Genomic DNA, 17,500 nt, shown 5'->3' with positions numbered 1-17,500 from the left:
TCTCTCCTCCTCTCCTCTCCTCTCCTCTCCTCTCCTCTCCTCTCCTCTCCTCTCTCCTCTCCTCTCCTCTCCTCCTCTCCTCTCCTCTCTCCTCCTCTCCTCTCCTCTCCTCTCCTCTCCTCTCCTCTCCTCTCCTCCTCTCCTCTCCTCTCCTCTCCTCTCCTCTCCTCTCTCCTCTCCTCTCCTCCTCTCCTCTCCTCTCTCCTCCTCTCCTCCTCTCCTCTCCTCTCCTCTCCTCCTCTCCTCTCCTCTCCTCCTCTCTCCTCCTCTCCTCTCCTCTCCTCCTCTCTCCTCCTCTCCTCTCCTCTCCTCTCCTCTCCTCTCTCCTCCTCTCCTCTCCTCCTCTCCTCTCCTCTCCTCTCCTCTCCTCTCCTCTCCTCTCCTCTCCTCTCCTCTCTCCTCTCCTCTCCTCCTCTCCTCTCCTCTCTCCTCCTCTCCTCTCCTCTCCTCTCCTCCTCTCCTCTCCTCTCCTCTCCTCTCTCCTCCTCTCCTCTCCTCTCCTCTCCTCTCCTCTCCTCTCCTCCTCTCCTCTCCTCTCCTCTCCTCTCCTCTCCCCTCTCCTCCTCTCCTCTCCTCTCCTCTCCTCTCCTCTCCTCTCCTCTCTCCTCTCCTCTCCTCTCCTCCTCTCCTCTCCTCTCCTCTCCTCTCCTCTCCTCTCCCCTCTCCTCCTCTCCTCTCCTCTCCTCTCCTCTCCTCTCCTCTCCTCTCTCCTCTCCTCTCCTCTCCTCTCCTCTCCTCTCCTCCTCTCCTCTCCTCTCTCCTCTCTCCTCCTCTCCTCTCCTCTCCTCTCCTCTCCTCTCCTCTCCTCCTCTCCTCTCCTCTCCTCTCCTCTCCTCTCCCCTCTCCTCCTCTCCTCTCCTCTCCTCTCCTCTCCTCTCCTCTCCTCTCCTCTCTCCTCTCCTCTCCTCTCCTCCTCTCCTCTCCTCTCTCCTCCTCTCCTCTCCTCTCCTCTCCTCTCCTCTCCTCTCCTCCTCTCCTCTCCTCTCCTCCTCTCCTCTCCTCTCCTCATCGATCATGTTGAAAACAAACACAGGAGTTTTAATCCTTCATTCTGTTCTGGGTATTAAATTCAGGCCCTGAGGAGCAGAAGCAGTCTGTGTTGTGTGTATGGTTTTGTGTGTGTGTGTGGTTTTATTTAATGTGTGTATCATATTATCTGTTCATACTGTGTGTGTGTCTGTGTGTGTGTGTTTGTGTGTGTGTCTGTGTGTGTGTTGGACCAGAATAATGTCCCGTCTGCTGTGTTTGTTGCTCTGGTATCACATCCACACGTCCTCTGGGTGTCAGTGTTTGTAAGCAGGAGATTCATAAAGGAATCGTACCACTGTGTGTGTGTCTGTGTGTGTGTGTGTGTGTGTGTGTGTGTGTGTCTGTGTCTGTGTGTGTCTGGGTGTGTGTGTGTGTGTCTGCTGTATATGTAAACCTATCCAAGCAAAGCGAGGGGAAATTTCAGCCCGGGCATCGATCGTGTGCGGCCTGTTTTTCAGGGTCACCGTGATGTCAGCGTTTGTATTATTATTGCTTTTATTGTCTGCTGCTTTTAATTCAACACAACAAGATGACATCAAACCTCATTGATCCTGTGGATAGATGAGCTGCTGCATATCCACAGTAACAGGAGACAGCGGAGGGGGAAAGGACTTCAGACAGGACAAAGAGTTATAGGTTTTAAACACAGCAGCTGATAATTACTGAAAATAAGTTTCATAAACATCCATAGATCCAGACTCTTTGTTCCCTTCTACATGATCTTAAACCTTCACATTCATCTCAGCAGCTCTGTGAGACTGTACGTAATCGGCATGTTAGCATGCTAATGTTTGCTTAATGGCATGAAACAAAAATTAGTTTTTTGCTTGTAATAGAGTACTTTTCCTTTCATGTTATTGCTACTTTTAATCTAACTAAATTATTGCCTCCTCCGGCAGAGACCTGTCCTCTATCAGTATCGTATTAACTCTGCATGATTTCTTTCAGATCAGCTCCTCTTTACTCCGGTTTCTCACGTTTAGCTGCAGTCAACATTCATGTTTAAGTCCAAATCATATTCACGGGGACTTAAAATAACTCTGATCACAAGCTGTCGTTTTGCAGCTGTCACAGCAAGAACAAATGGAGGAGTCGACTGTGGTGAATTTGTGTTTTTGTGACAATTGTGGCTTTATCGCTTAATAACGTACAGTCCTATATCGATTTCCTGATTTATTTTGAATTTCCACAAGAGGGAGACTTCAATGTTTCCCCCACAAAACAGTGTGTGTGTGGAAATACTCCATCTCTGTGATCATCATCGACTCTGTTTGCTGAACAGTTGTAAGAAAAGTAAAGTTACTTTTATAATCAGCAAGTTAAGTAAACTTGACACTGTCGGATGCCGACTCGCCCTCTGTCTGCTCCTCTGCAGTGGCGGTAAACACAACGTCGATAGCGTTGCTGAGTGTAACGAGATGTTTGGTGATGATGAACAGTGATGATTGGTGTTGAACAGGGTTATGGCTGTGAAATGGCTCTTTCCCACAGAAACACACACACACCTGTAGCAGAGCTACAACACAGGTACGCTCAGCGTCTGACAGCAGCTGCTCTGACTTCTCAGTCTGTCAGCGTCCTCCTGGTTTACATTTTTAAATAATGCTGAGAGAGAGAGTCGTATCGCTCAGACTGCAGAAAAACAAGCCACCAGATGAACTCCTCACGGTGCTTCGCATGGAGCTGAGATGTTTTCTTCTGTGTAGTGATCCTCTCTCTCTCATTCACTACCTGTCTACCTGTCTGTCTGTATACATGTCCGTCACCCCGTCTATCTGTCTTCTAAACTCTGTCTCTCCGCCCGTCTATCTGCCTCCATCCCTCAGTCCGTCCATCCGTCCGTCTGTCCTCCTCTCTCTCTCTCGCTGCCCGTCGCTCTGTCACTCAGCCTCAGCCCGGCTGCCTGCCCGTCTCTGTCTCTCAGCTCGTCTGTCTGTCCGCGGCCTCTCTGTCAGGATTACACGGCGTCAGGTTGGCCAACATGGACGTCGGTGGTGGGGAAACAAAATGTTCCTCTCGGCACAAAGCCGCTCTAATCCGCTCTCCTCATCCCCCCCGCAGCAGAGCCTGATTACAGAAAGCTGGTTGGTCGGCATTAAGACAGACAGTTAGCAGACAGACAGGCAGGCAGACAGACAGACGGGTGTATAGGCACGTCGGCAGCGAGCATTAAAGCCGGGCCGGTGGTGCAACACTCGCTAACTGACTAATTAGTTGATTGGCTTGTTGGCTGATTGACTTATTAACCTGCCGACGGACTAAGTGACCCTGCAGCTTACCTGCTGGCTGATTGCCACTTTGTTCTCCAGGTAATTGACTCAGTGAAAGCCTGGATGATTATCTGCAGGGCTGATCGATGACTTGCTAACTTAATGACTGAGTCAGTGACAGAACGACGAGCTTGTTGACCAGCTGGAGATGAGAGAGGAGAAGAGCTGCTGGCGAAGATGCTTTTAAAAATCTTTCTAACTGCATAACAACTATTACAACAACAACAGTACTGAACGACGTCTTTGGGATCACTTTTCGATTCATTTCATCAGTTCATCAATTCATCAGTTGTCCTGATTTTGGGGACATTTTCTACTAAATAATGTTGCAGGATGTTTTTGTGCTTTTAATATCGGTTTCTGAAGATTTTTATTGTGGATCGAGATGAAAAAACTCTCACAATAACTCGATCCTGGTGAAGTTTCCTTATCAGATCAATATCCTGTATTGATGAATATAAATCCTGTTTTATTTTGAATTGTCTGAGCCCGTCACCACGGCTGAAGGCACATCGTCTCCCCACAAAAACACGATTACTTATGATAACTTTAAGATTCTTTGATTGCTTTCACTGCATAAAGCTGTTTGTCCTCTCTGTGATGTGGTTAAAATATTTGTTTCTAACTAAATGTGAGGTTAAAGTGAGTCCAGTATGTTTTAGTTTTTATTTTAAATTACAAGAATGTTTTGATGATTATCTTGATAATATTGCAAAGTGCAGTTACGTTGGACGAGGTTATGGTGACATGGTATTTTTAATTTATTCCACTCCTGCTTCTGACTGGAGTCTTCCTCTTTTATGTGTTCACTTTGCAGATGGCCTTTGTCTCCGAGTACCGACCGTGTGGCTGATAATTGTGCCAAATCAGTGTGTCGAACTACATTAGCACCGTATTTTGATTTTAGAGCATCTGTATACTCTTGTTTCTAATATCACCAGAATATTTCTTACGTCGTTTCTTTCTGTCATTTTAAATAACTCAGTCTGGAACCTGCAGATAGAAAGATGTCGATTAATATAAATTTACATGATTGAATTTCTGGTTCTCCGGGTCATGATGCCTTTTTCCATCCCGACTCTCGTTATTTGAATTGTGATGGACTTTGTTTCTCTGTTTTGTCGTTTCAGCCTTAACCGCCTACACGTACCTGACCATCTTCGACCTCTTCAGGTGTGTTTATCATTATCTTTAACGTGATTTACAAAATATTGCACGTATCATTTTTTTTAATACAGAGAAAAAAACCTGAATGTAATAAATGATTAATGTCCAGCAGAAGATATCAGCTATCCCTGAAATATATAATGCTATTTTTGCAAAATGTAAAAATGCCAAGCCGATAATTGTTTTGTCTGAGTTTGATAATTAAATAATTGTTTACATCATTGCTGGTTTCAGCCACTGAAATGTGAAGATTTTTTTCTGATTTGATTTAGATAATAGTTTTTTATTCACACCGAGTGGCATTAAAAGTCACCACATCAGGTTTTATAAAGTTGTGACGGTATTTTTCATCATTTTTTAATATTTAACATAACGAACAAACGCGTCTCTGGTTCGTTCTGCAGTGTGAAAAAGAAGAAGCAGAGTCAGATGTGAGATAACACTCAGTCTGCTCAGCTGTGCTGCTGTTATGATGGAAAATTTCCACTCATGAAAAATTAATTGTGAGATTATAATGAATAAAAGATAAATAAAACAAGAAGTGAACTGTAGCTGACCTCTCTCACCGACTGTCTGTCTGTGTCTTCACGCTGCCGTCTCACTTATTTCTCTCTCCCTCCTTGTTGTCACCCGTCCTCCCTGTCCTCCCTTCTGGTCTGCAGTTTGATCACCTGTCTCATCAGCTCCTGGGTGTCCATGAAGAAACCCAGTCAGGTCTTCTCCTTCGGGTGAGTTCACCGTGATAATCTGGACACAAGATAAAATGAGATACAGAGAGGTGGAGCTTTATTAATCCTAAAGGAAATTGTGATCAAAATTACAGTAACACAAGAATAAAAAACAAAAACACAGTGGAGGAATAATAGAAAGTGTAAAAGGAGTAAATGCTGATCAAATCAAATCAAACAAGTGTAAAGAGCAACATCCGGCATGATTCCCTCAGAAATAAACGAAAATGAGAAAAAACGTCCTATTTTACGATGTTAAAGGAAGTGAGCATTAAATTCCTGGTGAGAAACAGTCACGGGCGAAAACACAACCTCCTTCTCGGAGGTGAAGAGATAAATTTAGGAAAAGAAGTAAACTAGAATAAAATAAGAATAGAAAAGATACTTTATGCAGTGATATTAAAAAGCAATAAAAGGGAATTTTGCACATGATATCAGAAATATTAATTCAACCGTCCCTCTGCAGATGAAGGAGCAGCTGTGCAGTTAAAACACCAACAAATCTTTTTAAAATACAATAACATGGAATTATGTGTTATCATATCAGCATCTGTCATGAGAAGCAGGTAATCATCGGTTATCCCTACTTAACTTCCAACTTTTAATTAACCAGAAATGTAAAAAAAGTACTTTAATGTAGGAAGAAGTTGAAAAAGGACAGTGGACATCATGTCGCAGGTAAAGACGTCCGTTCAGACCTTCACCACACACACGTATCTGGTGGCAATCAAGTTAAACATGCAGAGAAAATAAAGTCTTCTGAGATCATTATGTCATTACGCCGACGACGGCACCATGTTTCTGTGATGCCCGTCCGTCCCATTCTCGTGAACGTGATGTCTCATGAATAGAGGCGGCTAAAAAAAAGTCTTATCTCCCGATAATACAGGATCTAATCACAAATGTCAAAAACCGATTTTCTGCATGTTGATTAGCAGCGTGACGCTGATGGAGCGGAAAAGATTTACACACAAGAGTTATCTGAGGTTCATCTTCAAACCAGCAGCGGTTGCCGTCTTGTGTTTTTATCCACATACACGCTTTCAATTAATTAATTTGTTAATTATTGCTGTCGACTTGCTGCAGATGGTTAATCTTAATTTCCGGTTGTGTTTCAGCAGATTAAGACCCTGATTAATGGTTTTACACACGATAAACTGGATAAAGACAGAAAATAGTGCCTCCTTTTCTATTCATTCAATCACGAATCATTTTAAATTGCATATAGATTCTGAATTTAATCGGACAAAATTGGATTAAATCGTGAGATTACCAGAGAATCACACCCGACTCACACGATACCCTGAGAAGGTTTCTGCTGTGACTTCTGCAGCTTCTTGTCGTTTACCTGGAACCAGAAACTTCCCCGGTAACAGGACCGTAATCCTTTTTCTTGGAGCGTTCGGTACAACGTATCATGAAGTGAACACTACTAACACCGTTATTATTGCTTAGTCCTCTTAGCTTAAGCTTCTAAAGCCTTGACAGTGACGCCGGTGAGTTAGTATGATACTTGTTAGTGAGGACGCCAGGTTACTGTCCGCCGAGTCCTGGAGGTTTCACACATAATCGTTTCCCCTGTAAGATCTCCAGGAAAACCACCTTTCATAATCTGCAGCTTCTTCAGAATCGGCTTTATTGGCCAAACGTGAACACGACAACACGACTGATTATTGTGTTTCACTCATGAACTCACACATTTATAGAAACACAGCAGGAGTCCAACACAAACTCTGATGACTTACTGATGCTGAGCCATCAGTCCTCTGTACTGCTCTGTAGAAACGGCCTCTACGTGAAGATGTTTCTCACTGGAAATGATTCACTGGACTCCAACGGGTCAGAACTGTGATAAGTGACGTGGATGTAAAGTGAAACCTGACGGGTGCACGGAGGCTTCGTACAGCCACGAGGCGGTAACTCTAGTTTCTGTTATGATCCGCCGCTGTATAAATAAAATTGACTCGACTTGACTCATAAACACACGAGAGCCCCGCCCAGCTCGCTCACACTGCTAGTTTGCGGCGTGTGTGTGTGTGTGTGTGTGTGTGTGTGTGTGTGTGTGTGTGTGTGTGTGTGTGTGTGTGTGTGTGTGTGTGTGTGTGTGTGTGTGTGTGTGTGTGTGTGTGTGTGTGTGTGTGTGTGTGTGTGTTTCAGCGAACTGGCCACACACTGTATTTGCAGCTGACAGGTGATCTCTGACCTCGAGGTGTGAACGAGTGGTGACTGAGTGGAAATCTGCTTTTCAGCTTCACTTGGCTCTTATAATGCGCCCCCGTGTGTGTGTGTGTGTGTGTGTGTGTGTGTGTGTGCGCGCACATGTGTGCATGTGAGTGTATGCCTGTGTGTGCGCATGTATGCGCCTGTGTGCTCTTGAGCTTAGATCAGTGTGTGTTTTTCTTTGGGCATCTGTGCATGCGTGTGTGTTCATCTGAGCGTATTGTTACTGTTTGTGTGTGTGTGTGTGTGTGTGTGTGTGTGTGTGTGTGTGTGTGTGTGTGTGTGTGTGTGTGTGTCTTAATGGACTGTCAGTAACAGAACAAGCTTAAACCCTGCAGCAGCAGCAGCAGCAGCAGAGCGAGGGGTTTCCAGGAATTAGTCCGATCCACTTCAGCTCAACTGCGACCTGTGCTGAGATAATATCGTATTTAAAGACTAGATTACTGCAGGTGTCGCACCTGTACGCTCAGTCTGCAGGTTTATTTCAGACGGACACTTTGGATCATGTCCAAGAACGTTTTCACTGTCTTATCATAAACCTTCACACACTGCTTCAAGGTTTCATTCACAAAATTGTGACCCAAAGAGTAGAAATAAGAATAACACAGAGCTCCGAGTCCTGCTTCCTTCAACCAGCTGACAAAAAGATTAGAGAGCGAAACAATCAGAAAACATTAAGAGAACTTCGAGGTGCAAAGATAAATAAAATCCATTAAAGCAATAAAATGTAGCCGACCCGAGTCGAGCCACCCGAAGCATCAGTATTTAAAGAACTTTCTCCAGAAAGTTACATTAGATAATAATGGTCGGTCCCGGCCCTGTCGATGTGTCATCAGAACAGCGCCGTCAAAAATAATCTAAAAAAGCAGCATCTGATTTTGTTTTCCTCAAAACATCATCATCAAGTGCACATTTACCTCACAGTAACTTTGTGGCAAAGTGATCAATGACTTCATGTCTTGAGTTTGATGAGACAGTTCCTGATGATCATCTCTCAGTGTAATTCACCTTATTGATTTATTCCATTAAAGTGTGTTCATCTTCACGGTCGTTAGGAGGCGGTGTTTATCAACCGCTCGCCGCTCTCCACTGCTGCGGAGAGCGACGTGTATGGAGGACGACACCGATGATGATGATGATGAGAGTCTGTAACCAGCAGACAGCAGGTTTTCTGTGTGGCGCCCGTATAGATTAACTACAGGCTGTTGACTGTGCAGAGCGCGACCTCTGACCCAGCAGCATGGAAACGATCAGGCCAACCAGCGGGCACTAAGTGTTCGAAGGGAGAGTGTGTGTGTGTGTGTGTGTGTGTGTGTGTGTGTGAGTGTGTGTCCAACCTGCAGTAGACCAACCGATAGACAACCTATTAACCTGAAGGTGTCAGCTCATCGGTTGGACACATGCTCTCTCTTCAGGTCTCTCACACACATGTTCACTCTGAGAAACAAGAAAAAAGGATAACAAGCTTATCGCGCGCACACACGCGCGCGCGCACACACACACACACACACACACACACACACACACACACACACACACACACACACATACATATCCTTTATGTGCCGACCCCCTCGGACTGAACAGAAATGTGGTGTTTCCCATAAATATTGGAGCAGAGTTTGTGTTGGGTGTGTTGTCACAGTAGGAGGTGAGTCACAGGTGTTTTTCTGCACTCTCTTCATTATTATTTCATTATTTGGTGTTTTAATGACTCGTCCTCGCAGGATAACGCCGTGTAAGAACCGATTTATAGTTTTTTATTGGAGTTAACGTGTCCTCCCGTCACCCTCTGACTGTATATGGTCACATCTCTTTTGCTTTAATCCGTAATGTACTTCACTTAACGAGGACGGAAGCTTTTAGTTTAGTGGCCGACCATCAGATCGCTGACAGCCAACGTCAGGTTTAACCTCCATCAGCCCGGCCGACCACTCGCTGATACAAATCTGCTCATCCAGAACAGACTGTGACGGGATCGACCCTGTGACACCGTGACCCTGCGACCCCGTGACGAGGTCAGCAACAGGCCAGTCGTGTGTTCGTGTCGTGCTGTCGACTTGTCTTCTGTCCCGTACAGTAAAAGCTTCACATTTATATGAATGTATGTAACATGATCTGATTTATTCACACATTTATTTCTGTGAATAATGAAGCGGTCAGATAATTTGCATCCTTTCTGTTCTAACTGAACAGTGATTAGTAGTTAATAGTGATTGATGCAGTCGAGTCAAAGTCGTTTTACTAAGTTAAAGTTATTATTATTATTATTTACTTCCTCTTTTATGAGAAAACCCTTGTTTTCTCATGGTACAGCACATCTGGTTGCACTCTTGCGCCATGAGTTGCGTTTTTCCAACAGTGAATAATTTTCAACTCTTTGGCACGAGGTGCGAAGTCGCACCGCTTCTTTCCGTGTGATTGCTCACGCTTTGTACCTGAAACACGCCAGTCGAAGGTGTTTTTGAAGCGGCTGCGTCTGCAGCATCGAGTCTCACTGTGATGCGGCCCGACAGCGAAACGCTCCCTGATGACCGGACCCAAACAGAACCTGCAGATTTTATAGTTTTCAATGGAGATCCAGATGAAAATCAGCAGAATTCAGTAGAATGTTTCTTCACTCGTAAAGTGAGAACTTGATTGATTTTGAGCAAAAAGAACAAACCTAACACGTTAAAAAGACCTAAACTTATCTCGGGCAGGCTGAAATAAATATTTAGTGCTCAGTTTCTCAGCAGTGAATCCAGTTTTTGACGTGTTGTCTCGCTGCTCCTCTAACTATTTCTGCCATTTATACCAAATGATCGAACCCGCAGAGTCTCCGCCCTGCGATGTTCCTCTTCAAATCAAAAGCTACGTGAGTTTGTTGTCGATGGTTCTTCTCCTTCTCACTTCTTCTTCTTCTCTCCAGGTTTGAACGACTGGAGGTTTTGGCAGTTTTTGCGTCCACTGTTCTCGTCCAGCTGGGAGCCTTGTTCATCCTGAAGGAGAGGTGTGCACGTCACCGACACACACACTTACACACACTCAGTCAGTGACGTTGACGTATGTAAATAATGAATTAAGGAACACGAGATGTTTTGTTTTCATACTTTGAGTCAGCATTTTTGAGATCACGTCTGTGTCTCTGTTTATTTGACCACGTCTCTTTCTTTGTCTCGCTCGCTCTGTCTCTCTTGATTAAAATTTCAATTATATTCAGCAGAATTATTATTTCCAAAGCAGTACACAAAGTATTTCCAATTGTTTCCTTCTTTTGTCTGTTTTTTCCTCCACCTCATTATTAATGTCGCCACGTCGCTTTGTTCCTCTCAGGGTGCATGTTCTTCCTTTCTCATCAAACTATTCAAAAAATGCAATAATTGGTCCCAGGTCATTTACGCACATTCAATGTTACAACGAGACTTTAATTTATTATAATTCATCACTGTGGGTTCAACAGTCTTCATACAAACACGTCTTTGAACTCAGTGTTCTCGCCTCTGTCTGACGGGACCCCCCAAAACGGATGTTTTTCACCTTTTCACATCCATTTACCGATCAACCAAAATCCTATAAGTGACCAATTTTTTACGTTTATATGTTTTTATATGACTTAAAATTTCTGTTGACAAATATATTGATAATAATAAATAAAATATGAAAGGTAGTAGTGTAATATGATGTGCTATGTATATGAAAATATGTAGAAAAAAGGAAAAAGAAGTAGTAGTAGTAGAAAAGTGTCTGCGCCCAGTTTTAAACCATTAAAGGAGAAATGTTCTGCTCATGTTCAGGTCCATAATTTTGGTACTGGAATATGTTTACATGCTTTAATGCTCTAAAAAACAAACTAACGCTCTGTTTCGGCTCCCGTGTCTTTAAGGCCCCTCTCCTGAACACCCAGTCTCCTCTCATTGGTCAGCTCGCACACGCCTGAACCAGCATCGATAGCAACAGAGCAGCTCCGCTAAATCAATTCTCATGTGCCAAACAAGCCGCTATAGGCTTAATTATTTAATTATTAATTAAGCAAATGTGTGTGTGTCATAATCATGGAAACAAAGGCGGGACGACTGGCGAGGCGTTTAAGGAGCAGTGTTTTCTGTGGGAAACTTGGACCTTTTTAACTTCCAGGATCTTTTACATTCACAAGAATATTCAGTGAATAACACACTGAAGGAAAACAGCTGAAAAGTGTAATCGGGCTCCTTCAGGACGCTCTGAGTCAAAACCTGAACAGACTTCATTTAATACGATAAAACACAAAGATGTAAAGATGTTGTTTGATAACACACACACAAGAAACGTGTGTGTGTGTGTGAGGGCTGTGGGAACGTCACTGCCTGGCTTTGTCTGTCATTGTGACACAAACACACACACACACACACACACACACACACACACACACACACACACACACACACACACCTTCAGGCAGCGTGTGGGGTTGTCTCGCGGTCAGCTCTCAGGGTAGGGAGGGGTACATTTCTAGAATAACCACACACACACAGACACACACAGACACACACAAATGCAGGTCAAGCAGATGGCACGCTGCCTGCTTACTTTCAGGTGTGTGTGTGTGTGTGTGTGTGTGTGTGTGTGTGTGTGTGTGTGTGTGTGTGTGTGTGTGTGTGTGTGGATGAGTTTCTGGTTTCTGATTGGATAAAATCATCACACATAGTTCAGATCAAAAGTTTAAACCACCTTTTCATATTTTAATCGGCGGTATATTAAACTGTAGGTAACCATAGTAACAGCAGTGACGCTTCAGACTGTTAGCGGTTAGCCGACCGCGTGGTGGAGGATTTAAAGGCACAGTGTGTCATTTCTGCCACTAGGGGTCCCTCTGTTAAAACAAAACACACAAGTAGCGTGGGATCATGGGAGTCGTTGTATTTAAACAAGTGACAGCGACAGAAATGAAACGCTGGTTGAATATTGTTGGAAACTTACAGATAAAAGGTTCAGTTGAGTTGTTTTTGGACATTTTAATGCAGACGTGCTGAATATTACGTCTTCAGCTTGGCTCCATTTAAACAGTACTTCAGCTGTGGAGACCACAGACTCACTTTGTTTGACCACGTTACATAATATTAACATGTTGTGCTGTTTTATTACATTGTATATTATATTAGAGCCTCACTGGTGCTGGATTATTGTGACTGATGCTGACGTGAGGCAGCACAGAAATTGCAATTCTGTTAAATCAGCCGTTGTTCTGCTATAATATAAATACACAGAATATGAAAACACAGTGTTTTTAATTCTCCCTCAGACACTCGATGAGATAAATGTTATTGATGGAGGACATTGTCCAGTTTAACAGTGTTTGATTGATTCACAAAGAGATTCAGTTTACTGTCACAGACGAGGAAAGACACCAAGAAATATTCTCTGAAATCAAATTATCATCAAAGTATTTGGTGATTAATTTAATATTTGACATGTGGTGGATTGATTGGTTGATTGTTGAGGCTCTAGTCTGACTGCTGACTGTGTGCCGCTCCTGTCCTGTTTGGATTCAGTTTTAACTTCAGTTCTGATTCTAGTTTGTTGTATTTTGAATGTTTGGACCTGTGCGATCAATAAGACGTGTTAAATGTGTTCTGGGTGTTTTTACGAGGTCACAACCCGACAACGAACCTGAAGACACAAGACTGAACATTTTGTTCTGTTGGTGCCGCTGTCTGTCACACACACACACACACACACACACACACACACACACACACACACACAGCCTGTACAGTACAGTACATGAATGGCAGTAGTGTGTGTGTGTGTGGGAGTGAGTGAGTGCATGTGTTTGTGTGTGTTAATATATTTCCTGTTTTCTCTCTCTGTTTGTTCGCACGTTGTCTCCTTTCATTCATTTCATTTGTCTCGATCACTCTCTCTCTCTCTCACTCACACACACGCACACACACACACACACACACACACACACACACACACACACACACAGACACACACACACACACACACACACACACACACACACATACACACACACACACACGGACTCTGACTAATCCCACCTGACCAGTGTTGTTGACTGTGTGTGTTTCTGTTTTGTCAGTGTGGAGCGCTTCATGGAGCAGCCTGAGGTCCATACGTAAGTATTACCACTACACACACACACGCGTAAACATGCGCGCGCGCACACACACACACACACACACACACACACACACACACACACACACACACACACACACACACACACACAGAAACACACACACACACAAATTCCCTCATCATGTTCTAAAATAAACAGACACAACGTGATACACTCCTGTGTGTCTCACACACACACACACACTGCCAGCTGTTGTTGGAACAGAACATCCCAAACATTTGGGTCACACACACACACACACACACACACACACACACACACACACACACAGTCAGAGAGTGAACGAGTGCGACTGACTGCAACATGTTCATTGTTAATTTCACACTCTGACAGTGTGTTTGTGTGTGTGTTTAATTAACTCTGCTGGTATGGACACGCACACACACACACACACACACACACACACACACACACACACACACACACACACACACACACACACACACACACACACACACACTGCCCTCAGGGAAACATCAGCTCCGTCAGAGAAACAAACAGCAAATATTTATGAACAGCCTCTAAATCAAAAAGAATAAAACGAGACAAATAAAAAGCTTTTCTTTAAAAAGACTGAAAACCGCCTCAGCTCAGATTAATATCGTTTTGTTTCCACATGTTGACCCGTGAACCTTTCTGCAAGTTGCCAACGAGATTTTCAACAGATATCTGTCGTCTCTTAACACAGCATCACCTGGACAGTGCAGGCTTCACACACGTCCTGGAAAACCTGGAGAATCTGGAAAACAGTCGACCAGTTTTCCAGTCTTGTTTTGTCCTGAAACATTATTTAAACTCCCCGAAACTTCACAACACAGTCTGGTGTTAGTAGTTTACTGTGTATTACTATAAAGACGTAGATGTTTCTTAAAAGGAAACCAGTGAGACGTTCGTTTTCAGACTTCTCTTGTATATTTACTTTTTCTCTCGATGAAAGCAAAACTCCCAGCAGGAAAAGGTTTCAGGGTTATAAATCGATTAATTAAGGAACATGTCGGTGTATCGGTGCGCTCGCTGTCTGGATGGTCACTGTTAATGATCTCTAGAGAAGAGTGAATCCTGCCATGTGTGTTCACAGCCGTGTCCGTCATTTCTCTCAGCTGTGATCAGCAGCCGGAGACGATCTGATCAGGTTTCACTGATTCAGACTCAGAATCAATCCACTGATTTGTCAGGTGAACACCAGGTTTGTTTATCAGTCCAGTCTGTCTTTTATCGCTCTCCTCCTCCTCCTCCTCCTCTTCCTCTCTTCCTCCTCTCTCTCCATCATCTCTCCATAATAAAACAGATTAGTGGCGGCTTTTATAACCTAAAACACAGCGAGACTTAAACCTGTCTCCTGTGACAAGATTACCCCTCGTTTCTCTCGCCCTCCTCCCTCTCTTTTCTTCTCTGAGTGGATGTGATTGGACAGAACAGGAGACGGCCGCTAACCGGAGGGACAGGTGTCTGCTGGGTAGAGCGACACACACACACACACACACACACACACACACACACACACACTCTCTCTAATCTGTTGTTAGGGGGGAGGAGGGGTGAGGGGTCTGTGGGGGGGTTTATCACCCAGTTATTGTGGCTCACTGTCGGGCCGCCCTCGCCTCCCGCTGATTGTTTGGACCCATTTTTTAGGCTCTTAAATGGATTGTCCCATGTGATTAGTGTATTGAAGAGTGTGTGTGTGTGTGTTTGAGAGTGTGTGTTGCTGCTGTTTGTGCCTGTGAGCCGGGTTTGAGATCTGGATTATATTAAAAAGTTATGATTGATGAGATGTTTTGTGTCCTGAGATGGTTTTCATAAACAAAAATAACAAAAATAACAAAAAGGAAGTGGAACAAAACACAAAGACGTGCAGGAGGTCAGCTCATGTAGCCTGTTGAACACGTCCAGCATGTAACTGAAGCCTGTTGTTCGTCTTACTAACCTTTACTGTAGACAGTAACAAACACACAGAGGAGGAGGAGGAGGCTGATTGTTCTGGGAATAAATGATTGATTTTGATGTGAACGAGAGAGAATTAAAATTTTGTGAAATGCAAAATGACGTAGATTTTCTCCTTATATCTTGCGGCCTGACTCGACTCGGTCTGACTCGGCACGTCAAATTTGCATTTCCGTGACATCAGGGCTCTGAACTTGAAGGTGTGTCTTTAACTGATGACTGAATACTTTTCTTCCACCCTGCAGTACTTTGAAAAAATAGCCGCCAACGAAGCAAACATGTTTCATTTCCTATAAATTGGAGTGTTGTGTTGTGGTCAGTGCTGAGCGGCTGGAGAAAGACGCAGCAGGTTTGCAGTTTGGCAGTACATTAAATGCACGTCGGTGTGTCTGCAGCTTCTCAACACTCACGTGAGCTGTTTCATTAACGCAGGTTAAAGTCGCCTCGGGAGGAAAACGCCTCTCCTCTGATCCCCGACCACATCCTGTATATAAAAACCTTTTCTCTCAGACACGAGTTGAGAAAATGGAGGCTGTGTCAGAAATGTTATCATCTCTTCCCTCTGAGCCTCTCCCACAATGCACTGCGCTCACAGCGTCGCCACACTACTCATAAATTCACATGTACACTCAGCTAATCATCAGACCAGCCTGCTAACGATGTGCTAATTATTTCTCCATCAGCTGAAGATGTTTTTTCCTCCCTGTGTCTCTGCAGCGGTCGTCTGCTGGTCGGGACGTTCGTCGCTCTCTTCTTCAACCTGTTGACGCTGCTGTCGGTCAGGAACAAACCGTTCGCCTACGTCTCTGAAGGTACAGTCGACCCGTCTGCTCCCAGTTCACCCAGTTCACCCAGTTCACCCTCTCACCCTCTCACTGTGATGTTACATGCAGCCTCACTTCACCTGGTTTCTGGCCTGTGTTATAAACAGTGTTTTTGAAGAGGCGGGGGTGGATTTAGTGTTTTTTGTCCGTCTTGGGTTTCTCCTCTGGACTGGTGAGGTTTGATAATCCTCCCCCTCACTGGGGAACAGGGACAATTTGGCTTTTGTCATATTTTGGGGGGATTACCGAAGTAAAATGAAATGCTTGCTCACTGTTTTGTCAGTAAATAAATCACAAATGGCAGCAGAGGGATCAGAGGTTAGTCCCTTTCCTAATTGCAGAAATCACTAAGTTATAAAACCAAACACAGTTGTTTGCTCTGAAAATATGACAATATATGTTTTTCACATTAATTTCAAAAGATTATACGGAGGGACGGAAAAGACGACACGCAACACTGGAGATAAAGTGGATTTAAAGCAAGCAAACTGACATTTATGTCCTTGTTTGGGTCGAAACTAAAGATTGTTTCGTTATCTTATAAACTGCTGATTGTCTTTGATTGTTTGGTCTGTGAAATGTTGGAAAATTACCATTACAGTTTCCCAGACCTCGAGGTGACGTTTTCAAATGTTCAAACAGTCCAAAAGCGACAGATATTCAATTTAAAATAAAGAGAAAATAACAGAAAGAGGGTCCGGACTGATCAAATACGTGATAAGCACGTTTCATTCCCTAAAAACAAAAGTCCCCTGCAAATTGGTTTATTTCAATTTGGTTTATTTATTTCTCTTTTATTAAGAGGCACCGACGTCAGGAAGTGTTTTTACCAGCAGTAATTTAAAGGTATGGTTTGTAAAATATGGCCAGAATATGAAGGCAGCTCCAAAAACACAGAGGGCAGCATCTCACCAGTCTCTAACCACTGCTGCTCTCTGCTAGCTTTCCTTTAGCTGCAGCTACTGTTGGCTAATTAGCTGACGGCTCAGTTAGCCCCGGAGTTTGTCTGGACCGAGTTTAGCAGCCTGAGAGTGACACACACACTCGTTATAGGTCACACACACACACACACACACACACACACACACACACACACACACACACACACACACACAGGCGCAGAGGGGAAGGGCAGACCAGGCGACTGTCGACCCCGGGACACATTAACCTCACCGGGACTCAGTCTGCTGCTAACAC

The 17,500-nt window shown here is 44.0% G+C and overlaps 1 protein-coding gene across 1 annotated transcript in view; it reads left to right on the top strand.

The window, feature by feature from the left end:
* Nucleotides 1–17,500, top strand: part of slc30a6 (solute carrier family 30 member 6) — a 61,641-nt gene that overhangs the window by 22,904 nt on the left and 21,237 nt on the right. The window contains exons 5-9 of the mRNA XM_084374998.1: nucleotides 4,430–4,472; nucleotides 5,129–5,194; nucleotides 10,326–10,406; nucleotides 13,479–13,514; nucleotides 16,197–16,291. Coding sequence (XP_084231124.1) covers nucleotides 4,430–4,472; nucleotides 5,129–5,194; nucleotides 10,326–10,406; nucleotides 13,479–13,514; nucleotides 16,197–16,291 — 321 coding nt within the window. The remainder of the gene's footprint in view (nucleotides 1–4,429; nucleotides 4,473–5,128; nucleotides 5,195–10,325; nucleotides 10,407–13,478; nucleotides 13,515–16,196; nucleotides 16,292–17,500) is intronic.

Source organism: Pagrus pagrus (assembly GCF_965226575.1).
Source record: "Pagrus pagrus genome assembly, chromosome: 15".
Classification (NCBI taxonomy): domain Eukaryota; kingdom Metazoa; phylum Chordata; class Actinopteri; order Spariformes; family Sparidae; genus Pagrus; species Pagrus pagrus.
Note: the sequence above shows the minus strand (reverse complement) of the source record. Positions and strands in the feature narration are given on the sequence as shown.